General features: G+C 40.4%; 1 protein-coding gene across 1 annotated transcript in view; it reads left to right on the forward strand.

Annotated features, from left to right (window-relative positions):
* The window catches only part of LOC106832276 (cytochrome P450 3A12-like), a 32,294-nt gene that overhangs the window by 858 nt on the left and 9,041 nt on the right, over nt 1-22,395 (forward strand). Inside the window, exons 2-10 of the mRNA XM_014842972.3 lie at nt 3,429-3,522; nt 5,626-5,678; nt 6,272-6,371; nt 11,662-11,775; nt 12,039-12,127; nt 13,457-13,605; nt 16,905-17,032; nt 18,118-18,184; nt 21,639-21,799. Coding sequence (XP_014698458.1) covers nt 3,429-3,522; nt 5,626-5,678; nt 6,272-6,371; nt 11,662-11,775; nt 12,039-12,127; nt 13,457-13,605; nt 16,905-17,032; nt 18,118-18,184; nt 21,639-21,799 — 955 coding nt within the window. The remainder of the gene's footprint in view (nt 1-3,428; nt 3,523-5,625; nt 5,679-6,271; nt 6,372-11,661; nt 11,776-12,038; nt 12,128-13,456; nt 13,606-16,904; nt 17,033-18,117; nt 18,185-21,638; nt 21,800-22,395) is intronic.

A 22,395-nucleotide genomic window follows, 5' to 3' on the forward strand; every position in this document is an offset into this window, starting at 1 on the left:
TTTATCCCTAAATGAGAATCTTTAGAGCAGAGGAGATCTGGCAGAAATCTTCAATTTGTATTCTTTTTTTCACTTTTTCCTTCCATTCTCTGGGAGGGTTAGCATCAGTATAGAGATTTCTTTTCCCTCTGGTATGATATCTGCAGGCAGCCTGCAAAGGCACGAGCCTGAAAAACCAATTTGGATTTTAAATATTTTTCCCCTTTAAGTTACAGTACAGGAGGATGAATCAAAACCATCCGGCAGAGAATCCATTTCAGTGGTGGGTTTCCTGGTATCATGGAGCAGGTTGGGAGAGGAGTTATTCTCGACGTGTGAGTAGGGAAGGGCCCTCCTTGTCTCATTTGACCTCTGTCTCAATCTCACTTTCTGAGAGTAGGAAACCATGGACACAGATGTGAGCATCGGAAATAGAATCTGGGTTTAATTCATTGAAAGAAATGTTAGGAATTATGGGTATTTTGGCAACATATTTGCTGACTGATGACATTTTAAAGTTAATTGATGTGGTTTAATTTAATTATATTTAATAGCAGATTTTTTTTTTGAGGCAGATCAGCCCTGAGCTAACATCTTCCACCAATCCTCCTCTTTTTGCTGAGGAAGACTGGCTCTGAGCTAACATCTGTGCCCATCTTCCTCCACTTTATATGTGGGACACCTGCCACAGCATGGCTTGACAAGTGGTGCATAGCTCTGCACCCAGGATCCAAACCAGCAAACCTTGGGCTGCCGAAGCGGAACATGCCACTAGGCCAGCTCCAATTCTAGATGTTTTATTTAGATGAGACTATTTCCAGCATATACTTTCTGAGAGACAAAAGAAGCCTATTGATTCAGTATTTGTGACTAGAAAAGTGCATAAATAACCTCATCTTTGTAGGATAAACCAAGAGTATGAATCTAGGGTACAAATATATACTTCTATGATACAGACAGTATATATTTTTTTCGGGTGGGAAGATTTGCCCTGCTGCCAATCCTCCTTTTTTTTCTGAGGAAGATTGGCCCTGAGCTAACATCTGTGCCTGTCTTCCTCTATTTTATATGTGGGACACCTGCCACAGCCTGGCTTGATAAGCGGTGCATAGCTCCATCCCTGAGATCAGAACCAGCAAGCTCTGGGGCACAGAAGTGGAGTGCATGAACTTAACCACTACACCAGTGGGCCGGCCCCATGTATACATATTTTTAAACACCCCTGTTGAGCAGGTTCGTTTAATCTCTCAGTGCAGGTGAGTAAGTGGGACTATGAGCCAGTGAAGATATGAGAGTCATCCAGGTAGGAGTCAGGAGGAAGTGGGAGAATATTCCTCACCCCTCAGAACAGAGATTCTCCTCAGACCTGGTCCCACAGGTGGGCCCTCACAGGAGCAGAGTTAGCATCTCATCTGCTTGAAGCATGGAGATAAGGACACCATGTAAGTCACTCTGTGTGTGGTCTGCCTGGCAGTAGGACTGTCACTAGATATTGTCACCACTGGACAAACAACAGTGTACCTTAGAGACAATGGTGCAGCCAAGAATCAGTTGCTGTAGACACCGCCCTCCTTATGCCAACGCAGTGTGAATGTAATAAAAATGATTGGCTTTATTGTGAGCCCTTCATTTGTACCACAAGCCTAATTACTCTACCAAAGAGAGGGAAGCTGGAAAGAAACCTAAGAATTCACCAGCCCACCCTCTGCCATGATTTGGAACCATGAGAGTTTAGACGCCAGCCGAGATCTTTTCTTGGGACCAATACTGCTGACACACTCACTCAACTGGTTGTCCTCGCTTTCTCATGTAACACACTGAAAGTTCAGAAGCAGAAATTGGTTAATTGATTTGCCATGGTTGTGATGACAAAGGAAGGACCTGGGGTGGGCCTAACTCAGGCCACCCCTGTTTTGGCAGTTGGTGCACATGCTTCTACCAACTGTTCTGGACGAAGGATCCAAATGCTCAGCTGGGCCTAGTTGACGTGCCTCTGCAGGGTCCTTCAAACAAAGGTCCTTTCCTGCAATTTTGGGGGTTTATTTTATCACATAAGATTTTCTGGATTTATACAGAATATTTGGAACTTGTACTGCCTTAAAGGCTAACTTCCAAAGAAGAGGAGACAAGGTATTAATTCAACTCTCCGGGACATTTTATGGTTACCCATTGTATGTTGCATAGGGCACGTTGTCCTATCAACAGGAAGGTACCTGAAGTTGGGAAGGCCTTCAATCTTTTAGCTGAAATCTGTTGTAGGGCATGTTGAACTGATTCTAGATACCATACTTTTGAGCCATACTTTCCTAATTTACCTCTATAGTGTTAGCCTTGTAAGCCTAGCAGCTTCATGGTTAAAATGGTTTTTGGCTGCCTCTTCCCTCAGCCTCTTTTGTTCGTCCCCTCTGCCACCTCTCAGTAACCCTGGGGTGGGAAGACTTGCAAGGATCCAGAAGCCCTAGTTGTGAGATCCCGTACATGACACATGGAAGATGAGTTGCAAGCAGCCCTGCCATAGGGAGCACCCACCCTGATGGGTTTCTGAGATGTTTGATGCACAGAGACAGTAAAGTAACTGCTTCATGACTGACCATTTTGAAAAAAAAATTGTGTACGTGGCCGGTGAGTGCCACAGGTGGGGAATCAGATGCCACGAGAGGAAGAATAGTCCGGGAGTGGATTCTTTAGTCTTGGTCCCTTTATACAGTATCATTCAGGAAACATATGAGTCAGTCACCCTTGTCTTTAGCTCAAATCAACCACATTGCCTGACAACAGAGTCTTGGGCGAGACTGAAAGATGCTCACATTTCTATGAGGCCAATGGAAGCGTTGAACACAGTCTTCATTCTATTGAAACAAGAACCCTGGCTGCTCCAAGGCCCGTCTGAAGATAGATTTAAGAAGGACCAAACCCTAAACTAGGGCCAGTACATAGGGGAAGGAAAAGCATAAAAGTCTTCGAGCAAACTGTAAGAACAATGTCACAGTGGGGTCTCGGTAACTCTTATGGTATTGAGTAGATGCAGTTATGGAAAATCCCATCAGAGCAGAAAAATTTTTTCCCCTTTCTACCTAGAATGAGATTCTCCAAGTCATGGGAAAGTCAATTTACTAAATGGACATGAATGAATTCCCTGGAAGGATTCCAGCCTGAACCTCTCAGGAGCACTCTAATTTGGAAACATTTGTCACGTGTTCATTGTAGGATGGGACCATGGAGACTTCAGCTGCTTTTAGCTACTCATCATTCCATTTTTCGGGTCTCACAGTGGAGGAGGGAAAGGAGAGGAGGAGTGAATGTAATCACTGCCATTGGAGTTGCTGTTATTATTTATCTCCTACATGTTAACTCCCTTTCTTGACCGTTCCAGTTCTGAGTCAGGGACGGGCCAGCCGCAGCACCTACTCCACAATCCCTGTGACCTGGCTTTCTCTTTCACCTTATAGATATGGGACCTCTACACATGGACTTTTTAAGAAGCTGGGGATTCCTGGGCCAACACCTCTGCCTTTTTTTGGAAATGTTCTGTCCTACCGTAAGGTGAGTGTTGTTTGAAGTCCCTCTTTGCTTTTTATGGCTGCAAATTCCAGCTTAGTTTCCTAGTAAAACTGCTCCTCTTCAGCAGGAAGTTCTGAGGCCTCACACATCCCACTAATGGCATCATAGGCCCCACCCGGCACATGGCCAGGTTTACCCCAGGGATCTATTGTCAGCTGTCAGGAGTCTCATGTTTTGCCTCAGTACGACAGCCCAGTTCTCTGGCTTATTCAGCACAGGACTTGATGTTCCAACTTGTGAGCATTGTGAAGAGGGTGTTCTTTCTTCCAGATGCAGATTCCTAGGAAGGCACAATTGTACTGAGTATTAGGAGAAAAGAATGAAGGGAGTTCCCAGTAGCTCATTCAGCTGTGTACACTAGAGTCAGACTCCCCTGTTTGAGCATAAGCTCTGGGCAGCTTTTTTTCTTCTCCTTCCTCCTGGGTGGTTTATTTTTGCTGAGGAAGATTAGACCTGAGCTAACATCTGTTGTCAATCTTCCTCTTTTTGTATGTGAGCCACCACTGCAGCATGGCCACCGACAGATGAGTGGTGTAGTTCTGCCCCCGGGAACCAAACCCAGGCGATCACAGTGGAGTGCACTGAACTTAACCATTAAGCCACTGGTGTTGGTGCCCTCCCGGGTAGTTTTAAAACTTCAGTTTACTAGTCAGTGCCAGTATTCACCATCAGGTGTTTTGCACATACTTGAATTCTCTCAAGAACTGCTAAACCCTGCAGTTATACCCACTGCTCTATTCCACATTTGCTACCCATGGTAACTTTTGGGATTTGGGAGATGGAACAAGAGCTTCCTGCTTCACGTCTCTTCCTTCAAAGGAGGCTCCCTATGGATAAGTCTGAATAGAGAGTGGATATAACTGAGACAAGGTGGTGCTTGTGTATTGACATTAAATTTTTAACTACTTATTGAGTTGTATGGTTTTTTTTTTTAAACAAATGCAGACTCACTTATATAAAACCACTAGAAGGGAGATGATTTGACAGCATTATTAAAAATTTAATATAAGTGAACGGATTATAGTAGGTGATGCCTGGACTCTGAGCTTTGGTGGAGCCTTTGTGGTTCATCCAGCTGTGATGCCTCTCCCAGGGCCTGGCCACTGGATGGAAGGTTCCAAGCTCAAGTCCAGAAGGCCAGCAGGCAGAACCATGCATGCAGGCTGCCCTCCGCCTCAGATTTCCTTTCCTGCAGACCTGAGGCTTGCTTCTCAGATCCCAATTCTCCCACCAGGGGCCTTCAGTGTCTAAGTCCTGCTGAAGAACTTTCACATATTTTTCTCTAGAAAAGCAATAATTTCCTTTCTACATTTTGCAGATTAACTCCTTAGCAGATGCATCCCAAGACCCACATTTCTGGGACCTTTCTTTGCATTGTCAAAGCGTCATAAGTGAAACTTAGTGAGGGGGAGATTTTTTGTTTAAGTTACAGAGTTGAAATCTCAGAGCAAGTGTTTTAATTTCCTCTGTCCTTTGTGGAGTGATGGCTTCTCCCATCCTATCCACGTTGTACTGGAAAACTGGAAGGCAAGTCCGCTTTGTCATTGATTCATTCACTCACTCACTTTTTCACTCAACAAACATGGCTTAGACATTTAAATCTGCTGGTCTGAAAAAAGCCCCTGGTGTCTTAAACTTCCTAATTCTGCTAGAGTTCTAGAGAGGGCTCATGAGATAAATGAAAAGGTTCCTTAATAGGGGGTCAAAGTGTGTGCAGGCCATTCTCGCTTTCCCTCATCTTCAGTTTTCTCACATGTCCATTGAGGTAATAAGTCAGAGGGTTATTTGATTTCAGAGACAACACATGCACCAGTGGAAACACTTAAGAGGAGTTACTTAATATTCATAGACATGGATAAGTCATTTAGTGTCTATGATACTTGGAGAAAATTCAAAATTAAATTCTCCTTGTCAAATAGCTCCTCTGTTTTCCCTCCTTTGCCCTAAGACGCCTTTCCAATAAGAGCTTCCCTGTCAATGAAAGAGAGTAAGACTGATTTCATGGGATTTGTGTCATTTTTGTTCCAATTATAGGTATGGTTCAATACATTTCGATTAACAATCTAATTTTGTTTCTCCCTGCAGGGTATTTGGAATTTCGACAGGAAATGTTTTAAAAAGTATGGAAAAATGTGGGGGTGAGTATTCTGGAAACTTCCATTGGATAGACTTGTTGTTACGATGATGGCCTCACCGTGTGTAAGACAGTCTCAGTCCAGAGCCTCTTTTAGCAATTTTAGAAATAGGAGAATGAAATCATTCATAATCCTACTATTGCTTTTTGAGCATTCCAAATCTTTTTACATTTGTAGACAGCTTTTTACATATTTGTGATCAGCAAATCTACAATTTTCATCTAATTATATGTCATATGCATTTGTCATGTTTTTGATACATCTTCAAAATTATAATTTTTCATGACTGAGTGGGTGGACTTTCCTTAATTAATCATTGTTTTGTTCTAGAAAATTTAAATTGCCTTCAATTATTTACTAACCTGCCTTTATTTTTATAATGAAATATTTTAAATGTGGAAAAGATTATGGGGAATTGTACAGGAAATACCCATGTACACACCACTTAGACTTAGCAAATATTCTAATATTATTTCCAAGCATGATCTCTAGGGTTATGGATTATGTGACATAAGGATGAAAGTCTGGACTCCCAGGTGTGGCTCCAGCTCTAGAATCTGGCTTATTAAATTTATTCAGCTCTGTTTTCCCAACAGGGTTTATGATGGTAGACGGCCTGTGTTGGCTATCACAGATCCAGACATGATCAAAAGTGTACTAGTGAAAGAATGTTATTCTGTCTTCACAAACCGGCGGGTAGGCATTAATTTCTTTTAATTTAAAATTTGATTTATTACATTTTTATTTAGAAATAATTATAGGTTCACAGGAAAAGGGGAGGTGCCATGTCATGTGCCCTTCATCCTGCTTTCCCCATTGGTAATAACTTGCATGGCTATAGCACAGTATCAAAGCAGGAAATTGACATTGGTACTATCCACTGAGCTTATTCAGGTTTCATCAGTTTTCTGTGCGCTCATTTGTGTGTGTATGTGTTGCTCTATGAAAATTTATCATGTATGTAGATTTTTGTAACAACCACCACAATCAAGGTACAGAACTGTTCCATCACCACAAGGCTCCCTCTTACTTCTCTTTTATTGTCACAGTGTGTAGCTTGTATTTTCCTATTCTCAGGTCTTTCGCAGGGCTAACAGTTTTTTCTGATGAGGCCAATTTATTAATTTTTCCTTTTATGTGTTGTGACTTTGGTGTCAAGTCTGGAAACTTCACCTAGCCCTAGGTCCCAAAGATTTTCTCCTATTTTTTCCCCAAACATTATATAATTTGATGTTTTACCTTTAAGTCCTTAATCCATTTTGTGTCAATTTTTGTGTAAGGTGTGAAGTTTAGGTCAAGGTTCATTTTTTTGCCTATGGATGTCTAATTGCTCCAGCACCATTTGTGGAAAGTCTATCTTTCCTCCATTGAATAGCTTTTGCACCCCTGTCAAGAATCGGTTGGACCTATTTGTGTGTATCTATTTCCCATTCTCTGTTCTGTTCAATGATCTATAGGTTTATCCCTCCACCAGTACCACACAGTATTGATTACTGTACCTGTAGAGTAAATCTTAACATCATGTAGAATGCTTCTTGTCATTTATTTTTTTTCAGAATTGTGTTAGCTATCCTAGGTCATTTGCTTTTCCATACAAATTTAGAATAAGCTTATCTATGTTTACAAAAAAATTGCTGAGGTTTTCATAATATCTAAAGATCAATTTTGGGAAAATCCGTATCTTTACTAGGTTAAGACTTTCAATCCATGAACACAGTATGCCTCTCCATTTATTTAGATTTCCTTTGATTCCTTTCATCAACATTTTGTAGTTCTCAACGTAGAGATTCCATACGTGATTTGTTAAATTTACATGTAAAGTATTTCATTTTCTTTGGAGTGATTGTTAATGGTATTATGTTTTTAATGTATTTTCACAAATCCATTGTTATTATATAGAAATGTGGTTGATTTTTGTGTGTTGATCTTGCATCCTACAACCTTGCTAAGCTGATTTAGGAGTTATAGAAGGTTTTCTTTTTATGTTCCTTGAGATTTTCTACATTGAAATTATGCCATCCAAAAATTGGGACACTTCTATTTTTTCTTTTGAATCTATATGCCTTTTCTGTCTTTTTCTTGCCTTACTTCACCAACTAGGACTTCCAGTATAATGTTGAATAAAAATAGTGAGAGTGGATATTTTCCCTTTCTCATTATATTGGGAGGAAGAACTTATTCATTCACCATTTAAAAATTTTTACTTACTTATTTTGGACAAATAAAAAATGTATACGTTTAAGATGTACAGTATGATGTTTTGATATATGAATACATTGTGAAACGATTACCACAAATGAATTACCATATCCATCACCTCTCATAGTTACCTTTTCTCGTGTGTGTGGTAAGAACACTTAAGATCTACTCTCTCAGCAAATTGAAAGTATACAGTACAGTATTGTTAACTATAGTCACCATGCTGTACATTGGATCTCCAGAACTGACTTATCTGATAACCAAATGTTTTTACCCTTTGAACAATACTTCCCCTTCTCCCTGACCCCCAGCCTCTGAACCATCATTGTACTCTCTGTTACCATCAGTTTGACTTTTCGTTTTTAGACTCCACCTATGAGTGAGACCGTGTGATATTGGTCCTTCTGTGTCATTTTGATGACTTAATTTTCTTAGTACGTTGTCCTCTAGGTTTATCCATGTTGTCACAAATGGAAGGGTGTTTTTTTTTTAAGCCTGAATAATATTCCACTGTATATTCACTGTATATTCCACTGTATATAGACATATATATACACACATATTTATATATACAGATATGCACACACGCACACATATATATATATATACACACATATTTTCTTTATCCATTCATCTGTCCATTTACATTTAAAGTAGTCATTGATTGAAAGGACTCATTATCGACATTTTGTTAATCTGGGTGCTTTGCAGATCCTCTGTTCCTTCTTTCTCTCTTCTTCCCTTTTTCCTTTCTGAGTTGATGCTTTTCCATAGTGGTATGCTTTGGTTCCTTTCTCTTTACCCATGCCATAGCTACGATAGGTTTTTACTTCGTGTTTACCATGAGGCTTCCATAAAACGCCTTAAAGATTTAACAGTCTAATTTAGGCTGATAACAATCTAACTTTGTTCTTACTCAGAAATTCAGTGCTTTTACTCCCCCTGACATTTTATGTTTTTGATGTCACCATTTACGTCTTTTTATATTATGCATCCATTAACAAATTACTTTAGCTATAGTTATCTTTAATTCTTCTCTGTTAACATTTGCCCTAGAGTTCTAAGTGATTTGCACACCACCATTACAATATTACTGTGTTCTGAATTTGACCATATATTTGTATCTACCAGTGAGCTTTATGCTTTCACGTTACTAGTTAAGGTCCTTTCTTTTTAGCTTGAAGAACTCCCTTTAGTGTTTCTTCTGAGACAGGTCTGGTGGTGATGAACTCTTTCTGCTTTTGTTTGTCTGGAAATGCCTTTATCGCTCCCACATTTTTGAAGGGTCACTTTTCCAGGTAGAGTATTGTTGGTTGCCGGATTTTTTCTTTCAGTGCTCTGAATACATCATTTTATTCTCTCCTGACTTTCACGGTTTCTGCTGAGAAATCCACTGATACCCTTGTGGGGGTTCTTTTGTAGCTCTTATTGCATTTCTTAGTTTAGTCTTTGTATTCTTCAGCTATAAAATTTCTTTTTTTTTTGGTTCTTTTTTATGTTTTATATCTTTGTTGAACTTGTCATTTTTTTGGGTAATTTTTTTCTGATTTTGTTAAGCTGGTTTATATATGTTGTCTTGTAGCTCTCTGAGCTTCCTTAGAACAATTATTTCAAATTCTTTGTCATGCAATTTTGGGTCTCCATTTCTTTGGGGTCAGTTACTGGAAGTTGATTGTGTTCTTTGTGGTGTTACTTTTCCCTGAATCTTTGTGATCCCTGCAGACTTGCAATGGTGTCTGTGCATTTGAAGAAGCAGTTACCTCTTCCAGACTTTATGAACTAATTTTAGTAAGCAAAGACCTTCACTTGTGGTTTGGGGTACACTGTAGTGTGTTGTGGTTGTCACTCTGTTGGTGCTTGGTGCCAAGAATGGGGGTGTGTGGTGGCTCCATGTTCAGGCAGCCATGGCTGGCTCAGGCAGCGGGGGTTCACAATATCCTCAACTGCATTATCCTTGGCAGCAAGAGCTATGAAGGTTCCAGAGTGGCTTCAAAGGCTGTTGAGGTCTTCAGCAGCACCTCTTGCTCCAGCAGCAAGGGACTGAGAGGCGGCAGTGGTTGCCAGAGTTGGTGGTATGTGCACGCTCGTCTGGGGGAGCTGACTGCAGGCACATGTACTGCCTTGGGGACTGGTGACTGGAGTTGAGGCTGGCAGTGTGCAGGTGTGCGGCTGCAGGGGTTAGCTGTGGGCACACATGGCAGTGCAGTCCACTGACAGGAGTCAAGACGGGCTCCAGGCACCTGAACAGCTATGGAGGCCTGGGCTATTGTCATGCACACGCCTTGGCATGGAGAGTGGGGCTGGCTGCTGGTGTGGATCCCAGGGCTCTGGGAGTCACTGGTGGCACTGGCTAAAGCATCTTTGGTAGGAGAGGAGTGGGACAGGACAGGACTCAGGCAGCTGGAGTCTGCGAATGTGAAAACCTGTGGGGCTGTCCGCGCCCAAATCTGCAGGGTGTCTGCAGCATCTATGCTGGCTGTTGGTTTCCTCAGCAGCAAAGGCTTCTGGAGTCTTCTGCAGAATAGGCCAGAGAGAAGCATAGTCACTCCCACCACATTGCTGTCACTGGCAATCTCTGCCCTTGTTTGTTCCTAGCTGTCTTAAGACGTGTCAGCTATGCCACTCTCTAGGTGTGGTGAAACCAAAGCAGGTCATTTGCGCAGTGCCCTGAAAGGCTGGGGAAACTGATCACTTACCTGCTGTCCTATTCCCAGCAAGTAGAACTTTCTCAGGCTGCTGAGTGCCCTCTTGGCCCTAGCAGTGCTGGCCTGGGGCATCAGATGACTCCGGGAAAATGAAACTATTCTCCTTACCCATTTTGCACAGTTATTCTCAGGGTTTTTTTGCTCCGCTGTGTTGCTGAAGCATCTTGATTGGACTAATGAACTCTCCTAGATCTATTTTCATTTGTGGGTAGCTGTCTAGTTGTTGTTCTTGGAGGGTTGATGGAGGCTGGGGTCTTCTACTTGGCCATCTTGGTGAGGTCACTCCAGTCTTTCATCATTAAGGGTGATGTTAGCTGTAGGATTTTTTGTAGATGCTCCCTATGAAGTTGAAGAAATTTCCCTCTCTTCCTATTTTTCGAGTTTTTATCGTGAATGGGTCTTGGAGGTATCCATTTAAAAACAAAATATAGTTTTGGAAGATGAAAGGAAGTCTTCAGCAGGTTGGCTTGGTTGGCAGTCTCAAGCTGAGAAATAGAATGATCTCTTTCTTTTCCTTTCTATCCCTAGCAGAAAAATGTAACGGAAAGGGATTTCCATGTGATTGTATCATTTCTTCGGAATAGCAAATAGATTATTAGTCCTTTAAGTATTAACTATTTTTTTAAAAAATCACCATTTTTGGACATCCCTTTTCCAGGTTACTTTTGCTTTAGTTATATCTAAAGGCAAAACTGGTCTGAGGCAACACAGATATTGGCAAGGCTACCTGGCTATCTGTCACCAATCCCTTTGTATTCCGAGCAGCTTGGAGGATGTATTAGGTCTTGTTCTTCTCATTCTCCTGGAAGAACAGTTTCCCTACCACATGGGTCATTTGCATTCAAAAGGAGATTGGAATATGAAGTGTGGAAACCACATCAGTGGCTGAATGCCTCCTCCACACTTACAGGAACCTAGACATTTGGGATAAATATATATTAAGCATCAATCATAGGGTCTGCTACTAAGTAGACAGTCACTAAATATTTGTTGAAAATTTATGCCAATTTAACAAATTTTCCACAGTTGTTGAGACATCCAAAACTCATGTAGGGCAAAATGTCTTTTGCTTTTGAGTCTAGCCTTTTCGTCCAGTGGGATTTATGAAAAGCGCCATCTCTCTGTCTGAGGATGAGGAATGGAAGAGAATACGAACGTTGCTGTCTCCAACCTTCACCAGTGGAAAGCTCAAGGAGGTGAGAAATTAAGAGGACTTTTAAATAGAAACGTAAAGAATGCATCTGGCATCAGGTAGAAAATAAGGTCATAGTCCATTTTTAAGGAGTATTTTGCTGAATTTGAGCCTCCTAAAAATGCTGTTTTATCTTTATGTTCTAGAGGAGACATTATAAGATTCATTATAAAATGTCACTTACTACTCCATGCTTGTGAAAGCAAGGCCGTTCTAAGACTGGAGTCTCTGCATTTAACTTCAGATGATGTTGTATTTTGTATTTAGATGTTCCCAATCATTGGCCAGTATGGAGATGTGTTGGTGAGGAACTTGAGGAAGGAAGCAGAGAAAGGCAAACCTGTCACCTTGAAAGAGTAAGTAGGAGTGCGCCTGCTGGGATACTGACCTTGGTCACGAGACACTCCAGCTGCTTGACACGGAGCTGAAATTCCCACAGTTGAGTCACTCTAGTGACCAAACAGAAGTAGGTGTGTGTTGTTACAACTCCAACGAGTCACCCAAGAAGATGTGGCTCACCCAAAAAAGCAGCACAACTAGGAGAGAAATCTTCTTCTGTGTGCATGAGCCAGGATTAATTGATCTGCTTAATTGTCACCTTGGATATTCTGGAAGACAAAAATACATAGTTTAGAGAGAAGACACAAGATCATATCAAAGATTTGAGAGTAAAGGGTATAGAATGGTGAGAGAGAAAGGCATTTGGTACGTATTGGTGGTCATGGGTGGGGCAGGACAGTTCCAATGTGAAACTTGGAACGCTTAAACCCCTTCACGATTTTGCTGGGCATACCAGCAAAATACTAAATACAAAGTCTTACCACCACTTCTCTTTCCTTCAATCTCAGAGGAAAGAAGGCCCTGTACAGGCTTCGAGTGGGGTGATCATATCATGTATTGTCTAAAGTGGGATATTTTTAATTATTCAGGAACTACAGTTGTAAACTTGGAAAGTCCTTGGAAAACTTGGGACTTATGATCACTTAGCTGTGGGATCACCTAAATCAATGTTGGAATGATTTATTATTATGTTTTTAACTAGCAACATTCTTAGTTCTTAGATTTACCATGATGAGCACTCAGGACAATGTGAGACTACTGGAGTTGAGGAAGAGTGGGTCATTCTGGGGCCTTTGCAGGGGTGTAGAAAAGGAGGGATGACATTCCTGGCAACTCAGAACAGGGTGATGCTGTTCTGTAATACGCTAAAGAGGAATCAGCTTTGAGCATAGATACTGTGGTGAGGCAAGTTCCAGATCAATGTCATCTTTCTTGACTCTCCTGGGAAGAGTTAATTATTCCACCCTTTGTCCTGCTCCAACACAGTGCTTATAAAGGCACTATTGCCCATACTGAAAACATACTCCTGTAACTTGCCTATTATGGGTTTCTATTCCTGTATGACTCAGCTCTTTGAGCTCAGAGGTGGGTCTAACTTGCCTTAGTGTCCCCATCACCCCTAGCACAGGGCCAGCTGCATCATTGGAACCTGATAAACACCTCATGGGTGAGTGTGAGGTAGCATAGGCTCTTCAGATGATCCAACAGAAGGTTCTGAAGGTGTGTGGCTCTTTACCTGTCTTGTCTGGGCATATGAATTTACATGCACTTCTTGCTGCTTGTGTTGGATAAGGAGAGTAAAGAGGTGCTGATTTTAATTTTTCATGTCTTTCTTTTTCACTCAGCATCTTTGGGGCCTACAGCATGGGTGTGATTACTAGCACATCATTTGGAGTAAACATCGATTCCCTCAACAACCCGCAGGATCCCTTTGTGGAAAATAGCAAGAAGCTCTTAAGATTTGATTTCCTCAATCCACTCATTCTTTTAATGGGTATGTGGACCAGTATTTTTCTTTTCCTTCCTACCTTGTTTCCTTCCTTCTTCCCACCCTCCCTCCTTTTTTCCCTTCCTTCCTGTTTTCCTTCTTTCTGTAACAGCTTTACTGAGATATGATTCAAATACCATATATTTCACCCATTTAAAACGTACAGTTCAGTTGCTTTTACAACCTAGGCATCCATGCACAGATGAATGGATAAAGTAAATGTGTTATAAATATGCAATGAAATACTATTCAGCCATAAAAAGGATGGAAATCCTGCCATTGCAACAAAGTGGATGAACCCTGAGGGCGATAAGCTAAGTGAAATAAGTCAGACAGAGAAAGGCAAATACTGTATGATTTCACTTATATGTGGAATCTGAAGGAAAAAACCAAACAACTAGGGATAAGATATCCTACCTGTCTTTACCACAGGCAGGGGTTGGGGTGGGGGAAATGGAGGAAGGTGGTCAAAAGGTACAAACTTTCAATTATAAGATAAATAAGTACTGAGGATGTAATGTATGGCATAATGTCTATAGCTAACACTGCCGCATGGTATAGTTTTAAGTTGCTAAGAATAGATCCTAATAGTTCTCATCACAAGGGAAATTTCTTTTTTGTGGATATAGGAGGTGATGGATGTTAATGAAACTTACTGTACTAGTCTTTTCACAATATATGTATATCAAGTTATTGTGCTGTATTCATAAACTTATATGATACTGTATGTCAATTATATTGAATGCAACTGAAAAAAAGATTTTTATTACATTCACATATATATTCAATCATCACTACAGCCAATTGTTAGAACATTTTTGTCAAGAGAGACCATGTACATTTTAACTACCACCTCCCACTTCCCTTAGACCTAAGCAACCGCCAATATACTTTCGGTCTCTCTAGATTTACCTAGCTTGGACAGTTCATATAGACTGAACCATACAATATGTGGTCTTTTGTGGCTGGCTTTCTTCATTTAGCATAGTGTTTTCAAGGTTCCCATGCTGAAACATATTTCAGTACTTCATTTCTTTTTATGGTCATGTAGTTCCCTAGGGTTTCCATGAAGAAGATCATGTTATCTGGCAATAGAGTTTTACTTCTTCATTTCCTATGTGGATACCTTTTACTTCTTTTTCTTGCCTAATTGCCCATGGTAGAACCTCTAGTTCAATGCTGAATAGAAGTGGTGAGGGAGGCATCCTTGCGTCGCTCTTAATCTTAGGGTAGAGCATGCAGTCTTCCCCTCTAAAGTACAGTGTTGGCTATGTTGTTTTGTGGATGCCCTTTATCACGTTGAGGAAATTCCCTTCTACTCTTAGGTGGCTGAAGTTTTTTAACACAGAAGGGTGCTGGATTTTGTGAAATGCTTTTTCTGCATCTATTGAGATGATCATGTGATTTTTGTTTTTTATTCTGTTTATATGGTGAATTGCACAACTTTGCACTCCTGCAATAAACTCCACTTGGTTTTGGTGTGTACTTCTTTTTATATTTTGTTGAATTCAGTTTTCTAGTATTTTTTTGAGGATTTGTGCTTATGAAATGTTGTTCATAAGATATATTGGTGTGTAGTTTACTTTTCTTATGATACGTTTGTCTGGTTGTAGTCCAAGTGTCACAGTGACCTTGCAGAATGAGTTTGGGCGTATTCCCTGCTGTTCTATTTTTTGGAAGAGGTTGTGAAAAATTGGTGTTAATTCGTTTTTAAATATTTGGTATAATTCCCCATTAAACCATTTGGATCTGAGCTCTTCTTTGTGATTGGCTTCTTGGTTACTAAGTCAATCTTTTGACTTGTTATTTGTCTATGAAGATTGTCTTTTTTTAATTGAGATCACATTGGTTTATAACTTTAGATAAATTTCAGGTGTGCATCCTTATATTTTGACTTCTGTATAGAGTGCTTTGTGTTCACCACCAAAAGTCTAGATGCCATCCGTGACCATACACAAGCACCCCCTTTACCTCTTTTACCTTCCCCTCACCCCATTCTGGTAACACTACAGAGTGTATTTCTTTTTGAGTCAGTTCCTGTAGTTTGCGTCTTTCTAGGAAATTTTCTATTTCACCTAAGTTATTTAATTTATTGGTGTACAATTGTTCATAGTATTCCTTTGTAGTTCTTTTTATTTTATTTTATTTATTTTTTGCTGAGGAAGATTAGCTCTCAGCTAATACCTGTTGCCAGTCTCCTTCTTTCTTTTTGCTTGAGGAAGATTAGCCCTGAGCTAACATCTGTGCTAATCTTCCTCCACTTTATATGTGGTTTGCTGCCACAGCATGGCTGAGGAGTGGTGTAGATCCACACTGGGGATCCGAACCTGTGAACCCATGTCGCTGAAGTGGAGCAAGCCCCACTTAAGCCCACTGCCATGGGGCTGGCCCCCCTCTTTTTATTTTTTTAATGTCAGTAGTAATGTCCCCTCTTTCATTCGTGATGCTCATAAGTTGAATCTTCACTCCTTTTTTCTTGGTCAATCTAGCTAAAGGTCTTTTCAAAGAATCAGCTTTTGGTTTCATTGATTTTCTCTACTGTGTTTTATTCTCTATTTCCTTAGTTTCTGCTCTTACCTTTATTGTTTCCTTTCTTCTGCTTGCCATAGTTTTTGTTTGCTTTTCTTTTTTCAGTGTGTTAAGGTGGAAAGTTAAGTTATTGGTTTGAGGTATTTTTTCTCTTTAAATGTAGAAATTTGTAGCCATAAAGTTTTCCCTCTGAGCACTGCTTTTGCTACATCCCGTAAGTTTTGGTATATTGTGTCTTTATTTTTATTTATCTCCAAGTAATTTCTATTACCCTTTTAATTTCTTCTTTGACCCATTGGTTATTTAGGAGTGCAATGTTTCATTGCCACATATTTGTGAGTTTCCCAATTTTCTTTCTGTTATTGATTTCTGATTTCATTTCATTGGGGTTAGAAGGCAGCTTGTCTTATTGCTATCCTAAGTCATATTTCTTGAACTGCATGGGTGATTAAAGCAGCAGACTATGGTCTGGATCACCCAAGGAGACTGTAGTGCAATGGATAAAAGGCTGAGAACTCCAGCAATTTAATCCTGTTCCTTGAGTCACTCCAAAGATGCAAAGAGCCACGGACCTCACTGCTATAGTGATGGCCCCTAAGTGTGGTGTTGCTCATGTTCAGCCATTTGCTTGGAACTCTGAGCAAAGGTGATAGAGGGAATGGCTCCTCGTTGAGACTTCTGGTGTCTTTTATTCTTCTGATTGTTAGAGGAAATTATAATTGTCTCCAGGTAAAATTTACATTTTTATGTGCTTTCTTTTTTCTTTTCCCCTACAGTACTCTTTCCGTTTCTTCAGCCAATTTTTGAAGTATTAAATATCTCTCTGTTTCCAAAAAGTGTTATTGATTTTTTCACAAAATCTGTAAAAAGGATGAAAGAGAGTCGCCTCAAAGATAAAGACAAGGTAAAATCTGGGGTGGTTACATGAGGGTGTTCAGTTTTCATAATTTATTGAGCTGTACGCATGTGATTTGTGTAGTTCATTGTAAGTTTTTTCAGGTGGCAGAGATCTCTAGGGTTTAGAGCAGGAGACTTCTAACATTTCGGGGAAATGAAGCAGGAGAAAATTGGGGAGGGAGATAAGAAAGTGAGTCAGAGGACAATGTTTAAACCTTAATAATAGGCATGACTATTATTCTGTCACTGCGTGAATATTGTTGAGACAAAACTTTACCGCTTCCCTTCAATAAATTGTCAAAGGATAAAAATTTCTATTTAAAAATTACTTTACTTGGTATTATAATTCCCCCAGATCTCGGATTGGCAAAGAATCATTTCTATTCTAAGCCTCTTATTTTACACATTCCCCAATGGAAGCCCCCATCAGGTTACTTGTAGTGTAGAGTCTGTGTTAAATTGGTGACCTCTCCTGGTCTGGAGTGTGCAGGAGTATTCTTTGACATTGAGGCTGCAAGTTGGCTCACCCAGCTTTGCCTTCATGAGGCCTGGAGAGCAGCACTAGGATGTCTGCAGGTCAGGTAGACAGGGCTGGGTACTCCCAGTAACTTACTGAAGATTGTGTAGAGTTCTGGGAGTTTGGGACATTTGAAGACGTTCAGAGGAAAGCTGCTGATGAACTCTGCAAATGTCAGGGGATTAATATATGTGGCCATTCATTTAAAATTAAGGCTGGAGACAAAAAAATGGAATTGAAGTCAGGAACTTCCTTCTGAGCAAGTAGGCATGACAGGAGAGGGAGCAGGCAACTCTTTGGCTGAGAAAGTGTGTTCAAAAGCCAGAAATACTGAAGATCAGAGAGAGGGAGAGACAAAAAACTGTTGGACATGAAGGCTGGATATCTCTTAGGGAGACGTCTTGCTGTCCCAGATTTGTAGCTGGTGGTTCTGTTCACTGGTGACTCAGGCAACACTAGTTAGACTTCTGGACTTAAAGGGGTCATATTTTCAGGAAAGCGGATAAGCACTCCTGATTTATTTCTGACTTCAGATGTGACTGTGTACATTGAAATGTCTCTCTCTCTCCTTCCAGCACCGAGTTGATTTTCTTCAGCTGATGATTAACTCTCAGAATTCCAAAGAACTGGACACCCATAAAGGTAACCAAAGAGTCTTCAGAGGGCCAACATGGGAAAGCTCAGAGGGAGAAGATGCTTCTGAAAATGTGCAGGAAGCTTTTCCAGACAAATGAGAATTTAAGCCAAATGGAAGAAAGATGCACTTTCAGATATAAATGGTAGCCAGAGGTACTTTCTAGAAACATGCAGGCACAATTGTTTTCAAAGCTTGAGAGACAACCATAACAAGTATTCCACGTCCCAAAGACAATCAGTAGTCTGTTGATCCCCTACATCAGAGCCTCTGGGGATTTTGTTTCCATGTCAATTCTCAGGCCTTATCCAGGCCCACTGAATCAGAACCTCCACCTGGCAATTTGCATCAAGGTTTCATTACAGAAGACAATTACCCCAGTGTTGGTGACTTTAACTTAGAGGATTGTTTAAAGTTGTGTTCACTAGTTTAATCTATTGTAAAGTTTTATTTTTCCCTTTGTATTAGTAAGCAACTTGTGAAGGAGGCCTCTGAGACTGTGTAAATATTCTGTACCTCTTCAAATTTCTCCTACTAGTTTTATCATCCATTGATGGTTCTAGATTGAAGTCATTATTACTATGACAGTTGCCAAATGATGACTTTCCAATTTCATCATTTCTTCTACCTTCATGAGTTGATGTTCCATTGTAAGGCGAGCTTTCCATTCTCTTTCATTTATTTATTTGTTTATATAGTTGTATCAATAAAATCTAATATATTACTAATTTACTCTTTTATAGCATTCCTTATTTTGATGCTCAAATTCTCTCAGGTTTGTCCACTGGAAGCCCTTTCAAGTGGATTCCTGTGTCCTTTTTTCTTCTTCTTCTTTTTAATTTTATTTTTTCAATAGACTTATTTAGAGCAGTTTTAGATTCCCAGCAATATTGAGTGGAAGATACAGAGATTTCCAATATACTCCCTTCCCCCAACTATACACAGTCTCCCTCACTGTCGAAATCCCGACCAGACTGGTACATTTGTCACAATCAATGAACCTGCATTGACAGATTATCACCCAACGTCCATAGTTTTCTTTAGGGTTCACTCTTGCTGTTGTACTTTGTATGGGTTTGAACAAATGTATAATGTTGTGTATCCACCATTATAATATACAGAGTATTCTGTATCATTTCACATATTATTTTCCGAGTGCTTCCTTGCTTTGTGATGGAAGATATTCTGCTTTTCTCTTCTATTCCCCCAACCAGCCCTGGAATCAACCAATTCCCCAAGGAGTTCTGGTTCTTTGCAATGAGAAATGGTATTTAAAAACTGAAATCTGGGATCTAGGAGTGCCCATTGCTACTAGGGTTTCTTTCCTTCTAGATCCTCTCAGTGGACAAAGCTAAGAACACCAAATATATTTGCACAGAATTGATAAACTTAAATATTTCTATATTGACACCTAACCAGTGGTGTAAACATGCTCTGTATCTCTCTTTCTCTAAAAGGGCACTGATTTATAATTTATTTCCTTGACACGAATACTCCCATGTGGTTTATTTCAAGTACCAATCATTTGACAACCATCTCACAGAATTCCTGAATATTTAATGTTGGTTCTTGGGGCTGGCCTGGTGGCATTAGTGGTTAAGTTCATATGCTCTGCTTCAGTGGCCTGGGGTTTACAGGTTCAGATCCCGGATGTGGACCTATGCACCATTCATCAAGCCGTGCTGTGGCAGCGACCCATATGCAAAGTAGAGGTAGATTGGCACAGATGTTAGCTCAGGGACAATCCTCATAAGCAAAAAGAGGAATATCGTCAACAGATGTTAGCTCAGGGCCAAACTTCCTCACCCAAAAAAACCCCCCCAAAAAAATTGTTTCTGAAGAGCAGGGCTAATCTGAGTCTAGCACACCACTATTAATGTATCCATGTCTATGTCTATGTCTATGTCTATGTCTATCTATCTATCTATCTATCTATCTATCTATCTATCTATCTATCTATCTATCTAACTGCATGGTCCAATACAACTTTCTGTGATGAAGGTAATATTCTGTATCTGCCCTGTTCAATGCAGTAAGCACTAGACACATGTGGCTATTGAATACTTGGGATGTGGCCACTGAATCTCATATTGTATTTAAATTTAAGTGATTAAAATTTAAATTTAAATAGCCACATGTGGCTACCATATTGTTTATAACAGCTCTAAACTTTGAGTATCATGAGGTTCATGCTAACCAGGGGGGAGCACTTGGCAGTTGAATTTACCTACAGCAGCATCAGAGAAATCATCATTGGGAAGTCAGAACTCTGTAGATCTTTCTTAAACTTGTTTTCTAGTGTTTTAGTTGTGAATCTTATGGTTGGAGCAGGTAGTAACCATGTTTATTTCAGCACTCTAAGTATCTACATGTTCTAATCTACTCCCAAGCAAATGGATTAGAGTATGACCATGCTTAGTTTCTTCCAGGAGAAATTCAAAATGGAGGCTAACTTATAAACACAAGGGTTCTTTGCTGACCCTACAGGAGGGCAAAGAAAGGCTACATGTGCTGAGGAAGATGATATTCAGGCGATGATCAAACAAACATTGCTGTTCCACTCACTGGAACCTATTTTTCTACATTTCATGCTGGCCAATGCCCTCTACTGACATATTCTTTTTTTTGCTGTTTGGATGCCTCTGATTAGACTAGGGTCAATCACCACTCCTCTGTCATTTTGTGTGTCTCTGTAGTTTCTGTTCATATCTGGGATCTTCCATTTGAAGACTTGTGCCTCAGGTTTTCCATTACCTGATGCCTCTCAATGTGCAATCGATGCTTCTGAAGTTAGGTTGTGCACACAAAGCACATCTCGTGAAATCAGATTTTGATTCGATCACTCTAGGGTGAGAGTTGAGATTCTGCACTTCTAATGAGCTCCCAGCTGTTGTTGATGCTGCTGGTCCACGGACCACATTTTGAGTAGCAAGAGTTTATGTGTAGTCCATTATTATTCTCTTAAATTTCCTCATATATGTTAGGGAAACGATCCTTTAATTTTCTCTATGATTAAGCCTTATTCTTGTACACGCTCTTAAAAAATTTCCAGCTGTATTTTAGCTGAGTTATTAAGTTTTTCCTGTGGGTAATGCTATTCCATACTACTTGTAGCTAAAGTTCTTTTCAGACTCTCCAGGGGACATACTGAACACTGTTTATGTTAGACAGAAATGCTATCTCTTAAGTTACCCAGCTGTGTTGCTGGAGATGGGCAGCATAACCAGGAGGAGATGGCCAAGAACAGTGTAGACCTCAGGAGAAACTGAATTAAGACAATCTTTTCCTTTTTCTGTTCTCTCAGATAGACAGCAGAGTGCAAACCACTTTCAGTTAGACTCTTACCTGCTTTTCTCTCTTTTCCCCTATGGTATTGAGAGTTTCCTTTGGATTTATAAACATCTAAACTGTGCTGTGTTATATTGACCTGCTTTACCTAAAATGTCTTTCCTCTCCTTTTAGGTCTGTCTGATCTGGAGCTCGTGGCCCAATCTATTGTCTTTATTTTTGCTGGCTATGAGACCACAAGCACTTCTCTTTCCTTCCTTTTGTATCTTTTGGCCACTCACCCTGATGTCCAGCAGAAGCTGCAGGAGGAGATTGATGCAACTTTCCCGAATAAGGTGAGTGGATGATACCTGGAGAGGGAGGGAGAAGGTGAAGTCTTAGGAAGAATGTCTCCTCACCTCTTCCCAGGAGTTTTGCAAAAAGCATAAGTATCAATTCTTTCACCTATTCTATTTAAGATGGATCTAAAGAGACAAAAAAAGGGAGAGACCTAGGCAATGTATGCTACTGACATAAATATAAGATCTTTGAAAAAGTGCTGATCCAGGCATATCTGTTGTCTTTCACCACATTGTCGCCAAGTGAAATTCACAAAACCTCAGTGGCATCTGACAGTACGTTATCTCTGTTGATGTTGGCTGGAGTTACTCTGGTCTGGTTGTGAGCTGGTCTAGGCTTGCCTTGGCTAAGCTGGGTGGGATGACTCAGCTCCTCCCATCTCTCATGCTCCAGAAAACCAGCCTGGATGTCCACTTCTTAGGGCAATGGCAGAAGGCAAGAGCAAGAAGCCCAGTCACATGGGTGCCTTTCAAAACTGTGCTTGCATCACACTTAGCCAACATTCCATTAGTTCAAAGGAAACCACAAGGCCAACCCCAGAGTCAGAGACTGAGGGAAAAGTGGATCCCAAATCTCATTTTATCAAAACCTG

The sequence above is a fragment of the Equus asinus genome, chromosome 14, assembly GCF_041296235.1.
Source record: "Equus asinus isolate D_3611 breed Donkey chromosome 14, EquAss-T2T_v2, whole genome shotgun sequence".
NCBI classification, from domain to species: Eukaryota; Metazoa; Chordata; class Mammalia; order Perissodactyla; family Equidae; genus Equus; species Equus asinus.